The 11,266-nt window shown below is 43.0% G+C and overlaps 2 protein-coding genes across 2 annotated transcripts; both read left to right on the forward strand.

Moving 5' to 3' along the window:
- The first annotated feature begins 1,596 nt into the window (after positions 1-1,596).
- Positions 1,597-6,148, forward strand: LOC142185510 (olfactory receptor 10C1-like). The gene is made up of 4 exons (XM_075260936.1): positions 1,597-1,606; positions 2,417-2,506; positions 3,612-4,556; positions 6,099-6,148. Exons 1-4 carry the CDS (start codon positions 1,597-1,599, stop codon positions 6,146-6,148), a joined length of 1,095 nt encoding a protein of 364 aa, XP_075117037.1.
- Positions 6,149-9,418: 3,270 nt separating this feature from the next.
- LOC142185511 (olfactory receptor-like protein DTMT) lies at positions 9,419-10,354 on the forward strand. Its single transcript, XM_075260937.1, has one exon. It carries the CDS (start codon positions 9,419-9,421, stop codon positions 10,352-10,354), a length of 936 nt encoding a protein of 311 aa, XP_075117038.1.
- Positions 10,355-11,266: the final 912 nt, after the last annotated feature.

Here is an 11,266-nt window from a genome sequence, read left to right on the forward strand (position 1 = left end):
CAATGACCGCTGAGGCCAAATCAGGGGCCTGAGGAAAGGAACATGTAGGTTGGTAGGTTTTCTATTCCATTGGCCTCTGAATGTGTTTGAGATAGTAGAATTACAGTAGATTATGAGCATTCCCAGAGGGGATCGAATGGTTAAACGTTTGTACAACATGGAATTAGATATTGAGCCAAATCTCTCAGGATATTCTCCCTAGGTGGAATATTATGTCTTACACTCCATAAATACCTGCCACATGTATCATTAGGGGCTTAGTCTGGACTCGTTCTCAGGCGAATTACAGGTCTGTAGTCTAAGATTCTGTGGCAGATAGAGTCGCACTATATTCCAGTGCTGCACATCATCATACGATCGACACCTCAAGTGGAAGGTTCATTTTTAGACCTTTGTATCTTGTCCACTAGAAGATGATTCTGAAGGATCTGAAGAGTTTACGTCTACACATGTAGTTTCTTATATCACAACCTATGATTTACATACTATGACCAAATAGTATCCAACCCCCCGCAGCGAGTGACTTGGCGCACATCCGGAGGGGCTGATCACATCTACATCTGAGTATCCCAAGACACAGGACGATCTTCTGATCCATTGGTAGCCAAACATGTTATAGTTTGGTGTTACCGTTACACTACATGGCTAGTGATCCTCTGAGTGTACGCTTGGCTATCGTAGATTCAGACAGAGACCTGTTGTATTATTTTTGCATCTTTTTGTTTAGTAGACCGATTTGATCCACTTAGTAAATAAATCACTTTGCATCCTCGGCCATGACACCTTTTACCATCAGTGCAGCAATGCATCCTCTTATTGTTCCCGTGAGTCGTTCTTACATAGGACCATGTCAGACACCACTGACTGCGGCAATTGTGGAAAGTGTTCATACAATGACCGCCATTTTAGACAAGTACCCACCAATGTAGGAGAAAAAAATCATACATGTGATAAATGACTGGCCATGTCATATATATAGCCCTGCAGACGACAAGTGGTCAAAAAATTCTGTGTGACCCATAATTGCTTTGGAGATATCTTACATGTGTCTTGCACTATTTTCATACAGCAGTTGCCATTGCCAGTCATACCTGTCTGTTCCAAGGGACAGGGCTTGTAGCAGAATCTGCAGCTCCTTGTCACCACCATAAGCTGTATGACACCATAACCAACTAAGGGAACCCAATGTGCACAGTGTATTATATAGCGAGTAGTTACTTCTAAGATCCTTCCCAAAATGAATTGTATTGTAATCTTAGGTCCCACCATCACCAGTATCCTCAGATCCATTCCCATCAGTTACATGGGGGTCTATTATCAGAAGATGGCGTCTCACCAACCAGTAGTCAGTGAAGCGAAGATTTACATTGCATAATCTTTTAATTGGGGAAACTATTTCTGACTTTTGGACATTTGTAGAATTGGCTGCAGAATACGGTAAAGGTATTTCATTATGCCCAAAAAAATCTCTGAGCTTTAAAACTAGAGATGGGCAAAACCACTTCAGCAGGAGCAGGTTTGACCAGAATTTCCCAATTTTACCGAAACCAAACAATTGGGGATTTGTCTGAGACATACTGAAATGGCGACTGCAACATGCGCTGTGGTAAGTTATTATACTCTGGGACACACCCTAGAATATAATAAGTGGGGGCCCAGAGGGAGGTTATACTCACCTTCCCTTACCTTTCTCGGGCCTCCTCATGGCTTTGGCACTCCCTTGGTTTTGTCATTCACACTGGGTCACTGCTGAAGACTTTGTTTGGGCCAAAGGGGTCACATAGGCCATAGTGAGTGCGCGGGGCTTCATGATGTCATGACCCCAGAGTAATTATTTCACTTCTGGTTCTATCTGACCTTGTTTGACCCACAACAAATCAGGAACCCAAACCACACAATCCAAAATGAACCTTAGGAGGTTCATCCATTTCTATCTAAGATATCGCAGAAACAACATCCAAAGCATCAGATAAACCTCCACTCATAAATGTGATGGTAAAATTTAAGTTTAAAATTGAAGGGTTGAGGCAACATGGTGGCTCAGTGGTTAGCACTGTAGCCTTGCAGCACTGGAGTCCTGGGTTCAAATCCCGCCAGGAACAACATCTGTAAGGAGTTTGTATGTTCTCCCTGTGTTTGCGTGGATTTCCTCCCATATTCCAAAAAGACATACTGATAGGGAAAACATGTATATTGTGATCTCTATATCATATATCGCTATATGGAGCTCACAATCTACATTAATAAAAAAAAAAAAGTTTTGGGTTGACACGGCATGACTCCCTTAATACTCTTCTATGTCTCGTCTCACCTGGATTTAAGTGTAACAACCTTTATAATCCACTTCTGCTCCAATACTTGGTCTGCCTCCGTTTTTATATATAAGCCCTGTTGTGTGTTATTCCACTGTCCTCAGATTCTTTAAGAGGTGGCCATGAGACCACCAGAAATGACCATGATAAAAGATTATTGTTTGCTTATAGGACGAGGTGTGTTGACTTTGCAGGTGGGTATTTAGGGCGTGTTGACTTTGTGGGAGAGTATCTAGGGCGTGTTGACTTTGCTGGTGGGTATCTAGGGCGTGTTGACTTTGCAGGTGGGTATTTAGGGCGTGTTGACTTTGTGGGTGAGTATTTAGGGCGTGTTGACTTTGTGGGTGGGTATTTAGGGCATGTTGACTTTGCGGGTGGGTTTCTAGGGCGTGTTGACTTTGCGGGTGGGTATCTAGGGCGTGTTGACTTTGCGGGTGGGTATCTAGGGCGTGTTGACTTTGCGGGTGGGTATCTAGGGCGTGTTGACTTTGTGGGTGGGTATTCAGGGCGTGTTGACTTTGCGGGTGGTTATCTAGGGCGTGTTGACTTTGTGGGTGGTTATCGAGGGCATGTTGACTTTGTGGGTGGGTATTTAGGGCATGTTGACTTTGTGGGTGGGTATCTAGGGCATGTTGACTTTGTGGGTGGGTATTTAGGGCGTGTTGACTTTGTGGGTGGGTATCTAGGGCGTGTTGACTTTGTGGGTGGGTATTTAGGGCGTGATGACTTTGTGGGTGGGTATTTAGGGTGTGTTGACTTTGTGGGTGGGTTTTTAGGACGTGTTGACTTTGTGGGTGGGTATCTAGGGCGTGTTGACTTTTTGGATGGGTATATAGGGCGTGTTGACTTTGTGGGTGGGTATCTAGGGCGTGTTGACTTTGCGGGTGGGTATCTAGGGCGTGATGACTTTGTGGGTGGGTATTTAGGTCGTGTTGACTTTGTGGGTGGGTATTTAGGCCGTGTTGACTTTGTGGGTATCTAGGGCGTGTTGACTTTGTTGATGGGTATTTAGGGCGTGTTGACTTTGTTGATGGGTATCTAGGTTACAATCCACTATTTTGTTATTGACTTCTAGAAACCACAGAAAACATATTTTGGGGTCTAGTACTTTTATCCAATCATAAACATGGAATTTGCCACCCGTTGATTGATATGGGTATCGGTATCTTTCATCTCCATATGAGGCAGAATTTTTGGTATTGACTTATGGACCTGCTTTGTCTATGTTCATGTAAGCTTTCATGGGATGACTTGGGTTGATTTACTTTAACAACCTGATGATTTTGGATTTTGTTGTAGGTAGAATGCCAACAGTTGAAAATGGGAACCGCAGTGTCGCCTCCACTTTCATCATTGTTGGGTTTGAAACTGTCCGAGAGCTGGAGCTTGTGTTGTTCTCTCTGTTCACGGCTACGTACATCCTCACTATCGGAGCCCATTTCTTAGTTGTTACGTTGGTGACCGTGGACAAACGCTTACACAAACCCATGTACATACTTCTAGCCAACTTCTCCATGCTTGAAGTGCTCTACACCACTGTGACTGTCCCGAAAATGCTCGATGCTTTACTGACCCGACGTAAAGCCATCTCTTCGCCATGCTGCCTGGCACAGTTCTACTTTCTCTTTGGTTTGGGAGCTGCAGAGAACTGTCTTCTTGCAGTGATGGCTTATGATCGATATTTAGCCATATGCAGGCCCCTTCATTACACTTGGCTGATGACTGGGAGAACCAGCATTCACTTGGCTATTGGAGCTTGGGTCGGAGGCCTCCTGGCGGCTTTCCCACCAGCTGTGTGGATTGCCACTTTGAAATTCTGCTTTCCCAATCTTATAGACCATTTCTTCTGTGATTACGCCCCTCTTCTAAAGCTGGCGTGTGAGGACACATCAGCGGGAGAGTTTGTGTTTATGGTCATGTCCTGGAGTGTTATCTTGGGCTGCTTTTTTCTCATCATGGTGTCCTACACCCTTATTATCCTGGCAGTCCTGAGAATCCCATCCACGGAAGGACAGAAGAAAGCGTTCAGCACTTGTGCGTCTCACCTGGCTGTGGTGTCTATATTTTATGGAACGGTCATATTTATGTACATTCGACCCACCTCCCATATTAGGTTCTCACTGGACAAGGTGGTCTCCATCTTCTACTGCGTAGTAACTCCTTTGATGAATCCAATCATATATTGTCTCCGCAACCAAGAGGTTAAGAGTGCAGTATTCAAAACGTTACAAATGTTGGCAAAAAGTGAGTAAGACTTTGTATTGAAAGCCCGGTATTCAGACTCTTAGAAGAACATGGGCCTGTGATACTGTCACAAAATTGTATTTTTTGGCTATTTATTTTTTAGATAGAATTTTATATTCTGTTTTCTTTTGGCTCCAGCTATTATAAATTGAGTGGTTTTTTTTGTTTTATTTTTAAATTTAGCACAAAGGGTTATTGTATATCGTATCCTCTTAATGTTTCTAAAGTTTATGGATCTAAAAATATTATTCATTTAATATTTCATTTATTTGATTCATTTATGGGAGAAATCTCCTAAACATGGGGATAAACATCTTACCCAAAAAAAATTTATCTGTTGATTTTTATCTTATATATTGTATTTTCTCCCAGTTCCAGATATTAAACCCTGATGTGTGTCATCCTAATGTTTCTAAAGTTTCTATAACTGGAGATATTATTTATAAGCTTGTGTAGAAATCCATTAAAATGGGCATAAACCTCTCACCGAAACAATCGATCACCAAGTTTTATTTTTTTATTATTATCTGATATGTTCTACTTTTCTCGGTTCCAAACATTACGAATTAAGTGGGTTTTTTGGGGGGGGTTTTAAAATATTTTTTAGATCTTGCATCCTTTTGATGTTTCTTTGGTTTATTCCACTGTAGATATTGTCTATAAGATTGTTTTAAGAAATTGAATAAAAATAGGCAAAAACTTCTCCCAAGGCGATTCCTTTTTGAATTGAAGCAGCTGATCCCTGTGGATCCCGACTCTCTCAGCCCAGCCCAGTGATCGGTTGTCATCTCGGGGGTAATCGGTCAAATGGAGTGACTCTTGATTCTTGCTGATAGAGGAGTGTTGTCAGCGAGGGGCATCGCTCCATGTTCTATAGGCAACCCCTTAACCCTCTATGTTAAATATATTCTTTGTAAAAAGGTTTTCAGTGATCAAACTAACAAATAAGTTATGGATCACCTACAATTGAGCAAGTGCACCAAAACTGCCAGATATAGTGTGCTGGACGCCTTGGGTGAAGATTAAGACGTGTGCACTGGACGGGTTCAGGTCTCTATAGCATTTACAATGGTCCCTTCTCCTTCAACGACAGTAAATCAAAATAACCATTAGCCCCAATTATCAGGTAGGATCTGGTAGTGCTGCCATATTAATCCCACTGGACTCTATACTGTATATAGGTATGTGTGTGTATATATATATATATATATATATATATATATATATATATATATATATATATATGGTCAGGAGTTCATGTTGGGTCTGAGTGTTCTTTTTGTAGACAGAATGAATAGGATTTGCGTTTCCATATGTTCCGTCACATATATGTATCAGCGGTGACTCCACCAGTCAGGACCACTGCCAGGATAAAACGGCTTGTAAAAGAAACAATCACAGACTAACATTAGTGGAAACAGTTCAACTTTATTCAACAACTACTGACCATACAGTGACAAAGGAGGCCACCATGTTTAACATGACTTTTATCGGAGGCGTCCTGTTCCTTGTGCTTACTTAAGACATTTTTGCCACATTTAGATCTCACTCTTGAAGGCAAAGGGAATCTGTACTCGTTCCGACTGGAGTAAACTTTAGATTTATTTCTGGTCTGGATATATTCTAAACACATAAAGTAACCAGCCGTTAGGTATCGGGGCCTGTGTATAAGCCTGCACTCTCCAGAAATAACTTCTCCTGTAAGATAAATGCTATAGAAAGCAAATACTGCAAAGCACAAATGAATGTTTTTTCACCTGACTAATAAAAAGTGACCAAAAACTTATACATTCCAAAAAATGTTACTAACCCCCCCCCCACACACACACACACAATGTGCCCTACAAGAAAAAAGCCCCCACATGGCTCCGTCACCAAAACAATAGAAAGTTATAGACATCACAATGCGGTGACCAAAGGCAAATGATTTGCCAAATGCTAATAAAAGTCCTCCGACAGCTCCATGAATGGAAAACTAAAGAAGTTTATGGAATATGGGGAGTTAAAGGGATTCTACCATTAAAATCAAATTTTTTGTCGATCACACGTGAATAGCCTTAAGAAAGTCTCTTCTTCTCCTACTTTTAGATGTCTTTTCCGCGCTGCCGTTTGGTAGAAATCCCGGTTTTCATCGGTATCTAAATGAGTTCTCTCGCAGCACTTGGGGTGGTCCTGAGCACTCAAACAGCACTGGGGAGTCCCCAATGCTGCGAGAGAACTCTCCAGCGCCGCCTCCATCTTCTTCAGGAACAGCCTCTCTGCGCGTCTTCTTCCAGCGCTAGTGGTCAAACTTCTAGACTTCGGGCACAGCCAACTGCGCATGCCCGCTGGCCACAAGAAAATGGTCGTGCAATCGGCTCAGCCCGAGGCCTATAATTTTGACCACCAGTGCCAGAAGAAGATGCGCAGAGAGGCCGTCCCTGAAGAAGATGGAGGCGTCCCTGGAGAGTTCTCTCACAGCATTGGGGACACCTCCAGTGCTGTTTGAGTGCTCAGGACTGCCCCCAGTGCTGCGAGAGAACTTTGCATACCGAAGAAAACCGGGATTTCTACCGAATGGTAGCGCAGAGAAGACATCTAAAGGCAGGAGAAGAAGAGGCTTTCTTAAGGCTATTCCTATGTGTTAGTCAGAAAAAAAATGATAGGATCCCTTTAATCTATCGTTGTCCTCCAATCCACCCATTCCCCTAATAATTTTGGTTGGCCATCTTTGCACTCTTTCTAGTTTGATTATGTCTTTCTTGTACACTGGGGTCTAAGTGTGGCCGTACAGTGATTTGTATAGAGATATAACTATGTTCTTGTTACGATTGTCTCGGCTTCTTTTGATACATCCTATAATTTTATTTGGCTTGGCAGCAGCTGCCTGACGCTGGTCACTAAAGGTAAGGTCCTCCAAAATCCCCAAGTCTTTCTCACTGTCAGTCTTACTCAGTAATTTACTATTAATTACATATCCAGACATCGTATTATTACGTGGACCAGAATACATAACCTTACATGTGTCTATATGATACTTCATTTGCAGAGTCTCCGCCCCCTCCAGTCTTCCAGCTTCCTTAGATCTCCTGTAATATTCTCCTCTCCTCCTTATTATTAATTACCTTACAGAGTTCAGTATCATCTGCAAATACGGACACCTCTACGAAACCCTCTACCAGGTATTTCCCAGTGTCAGGATGTCACTGATGTTATTTAGTACATCACGGGACCTCCTGGAGGCTGAAGAAGGAGCGGAGGAGGTCGGCGGCTGAAGTGCTGATTGGTAAATAGAGCAAACCTCTCGAGATTCATCTTGCAAGTTTCTCACAGCAGTTTTGTTTGTACCGACCATGTGTGAAACAATACTGTTATGATTATAGCCTGCGGTCTCCACCTACCTCAGAGTATAATGATCAGAAGCCCAGAGGAGGTGATCCAACACAAAGAACAGTGTTACTCACCTCTCCTGTGATCTGACACTGGTGTTTGGGCCTCTCCAATGATGTCACAGACTGCTCAGTCTTGTATTTGGGCATCAGCGGTCATGTGGGTCACATGTGGCCGGCCTGTGACCTCATTGAAGAGGCCTGACGATCAGGGCGAGAACCCAGGAGAGTTGAGTAACACTGGTTTCTCTGTTTCCTCACCTCTCCTGAGCTTTCTTAGTATATGTCCCCAATTTTATAAAAAAAAAACATGTTTTGCATTATGAGTTATTTCCTCTATTCCCAGGACCATAGACTGGTAATTGGTTTATGTGGGACATGTTGTATCCTCCTGAGTAGCTCAGTTATTATAAATCTGGTAGGAATCAGCCTGGGTGGAATTCACTCTACAATATGAGGAGAAAGGAACATCCTTGGCTTGTAACCCTCAACATGACAGGTTTGTGAACGAGACCACCAACACTGCTCTATGCTTTATTCCTCCTTTCCTCAGTACAGACCATAAGATGTCTCCAACCCGTGGCTCTCCGCTCTTCTAAACCCCCCAGCATGCCCTGTCACCCCGCTGGAAACCACCGCCTTATGTTTGTCTATAGTTTCTATATAAGAGCTGTGACCCTCTTACACATTCTGCCAAATTCTTGGCCCATGGTCTATGGAGCTTTCAGACCAAGAATTGAGATAACACTATAGGATGTTGTCATTTCTATGTGCCTACATGGAAAATTGGGGCTGGGGTCTTTGGACTCCCCAATAGGTGAGTTTGTTTATAACCTTGTACTAGATGGTGACGTTTGGAAGCCTTGGTTTGGCCACGCTCCTCATACACCAGGATTGTTCTGTAGCAACTACTGGAGGTGGATATACTGTATGTGTAGAGGAATACTTGGTTAGATTTGGCTATTAAGGCGATTTCTATATTTAGGGGAAAGTGGTGTTAACATACCACCCCCCACCCAAGGTAAGCCCCCTACTATATAGTGCTGAGTGTCTTGGCCTAGGGCGCTCTCGTTCTTTGTGAAGCTTTTGTTTCTATATCTCATTGATGTTCCTTCCTTCTTGGTATTGTCACTGGTGGACCTCAGTCTGACTCTATCTAAGGTCCAGGTCTATTTGCATCCACTGATCCCAACTGGCTTGTCCCAAAATTCATGTTTTATTCTCCATATAGTTTTATTAACTATAAACTTTCTGAATATTTAGGTTGAACAAAGAATTCATGAAGTTCTCTCAGTGACACACATCTGGTTTTAGAAGGTCCTTACACTCGTGGACATTCATCTCTGGAAACAAAGACCATACAGTTCCTTTATATGTGGTTTATGATGCCCCTCACAACTGTTCCCTAAGAAAAATTCACTCCGACCAGGACATCTTGCTTACAGAATTAATAAGTCGTCGGCCATCACAATCTGGACATCATTCATGCTAGATATGGATGAGAAGAATCAGACCATCTTTGGTTTCACCCTATTGGGCCTCTCAGAGAAGCCGTACCTCAGAATGCCCCTCTTCTCCGTATTCATGGCAGCCTACGTTCTCTGTATTCTTGGCAATGTGCTCATCCTCATCCTCATCTCCACTCACTCTCAGCTCCATACCCCAATGTACTTCTTGTTAGGGAACCTCTCTGCTGCCGATATTTGGTTGGCTTCAATCACCATACCCCGTACTCTTTATAGCCTCCTCTCCCAAGACTTGTCCATCTCCTTTCATGGTTGTTTTGCTCAGCTCTACTTGTTCCACATGGTGGGTAACATGGATAGTTTTTTGCTGGCCATCATGGCCATAGACAGATATGCTGCAATCTGTCGGCCATTGCATTACACAGCCATCATGAGCAGGAGGACATGTAGCGGTCTACTGATTTCTTCATGGATTATAGTGAACTTTAACGCAACTCTGCACACGGTCCTGACCTCGACTCTTTCCTACTGTAATAGGATAATTCACCATTACTTCTGTGATATCCCAGTCATGCTGACGCTCTCCTGCACAGACACATCTACTAATGAAATGGTCCTCTTCACTGAAGGCACGTTATTAGTGGTAGCCCCCATGCTGATCATCCTGTGCTCCTATGTTCTCATCATTAGAGATATACTAAAGCTCTGCACATCCAAAGGCCGCCAACGAACCTTCTCCACATGTTCCTCCCACTTAACTGTGGTCATCATCTTCTACAGTTCAGTTATTTTCATGTACTTTCGTCCACGTTCCCTCTACTCCGAAGCCTATGATAAGATCATCAGCGTGCTTTATTGCATGATAACACCAATGCTCAACCCATTCATATATACCTTAAGGAACAATGATATAAAACAGGCTGTGAAGAAGGTAATACAGCGTGGCAGCACAGATGGCCAGTAGGGTGGAACCGATCTTGAGATTTCAGGATCGATTTCAAAATCCGATTTCCGATCATTTTCCAGCCAATCACGATTATGAAATTTGCTCGATTGCCAATTGGGACCCGATCTTACCCGATCCCGCTCACTGAACCCTAATGGCCAGTTTCGTGGCTCAGTGTTGCAGCACTAAAGCCTAATCTAAAGTCAACATCTGCATGGAGTTGTGTGGCCTCAATGGGCGCATAGACAGCTATGGGTGGTGCTGTGGAGTACGTTGGTGTGAGATGATGGATGAAAGACGCAGAAAATAAGGACTGAGATTGTTCTTGTTCAACTTATTTTTAATATCGATCAAAAAATTAGGTAGGTTTTGAAATATTAAAAAAATGTGGCTTCTTTCTTCCAAAACACTGCTCCTCGTGTCTGTAGGCTGTATGTTGTATCTCAGGTCCTTTGGAGTGAATATAAGTCTGTGTGTTTTGTCTTAATATACAAAAAAATCTTACATTTTCTAAATTTAAAATCTCGTGGAAGTTGAATTTCTGCAGGATGGAGAAGAAGTGCCCAGGATATCAACCCATGTGAGCTTTTTGGAGTAACAAGGACATTGCCAGTTTCTGCATTGGGGAAATGGAACTCCATCACCCAGTACACTATCTCCACTATCTCCATCACCCAGTACACTATCTCCACTATCTCCATCTCCCAGTACGCTATCTCCAGTATGTCCATCACCCAGTACGCTATCTCCACTATCTCCAGTACGCTATCTCCACTATCTCCATCACCCAGTACGCTATCTCCAGTATCTCCATCACCCAGTACACTATCTCCACTATCTCCATCACCCAGTACACTATCTCCACTATCTCCATCACCCAGTACGCTATCTCCACTATCTCCATCACCCAGTACGCTATCTCCACTATCT

The sequence above is a fragment of the Leptodactylus fuscus genome, chromosome 11 (assembly GCF_031893055.1).
Source record: "Leptodactylus fuscus isolate aLepFus1 chromosome 11, aLepFus1.hap2, whole genome shotgun sequence".
In the NCBI taxonomy this organism is placed as follows: Eukaryota; Metazoa; Chordata; class Amphibia; order Anura; family Leptodactylidae; genus Leptodactylus; species Leptodactylus fuscus.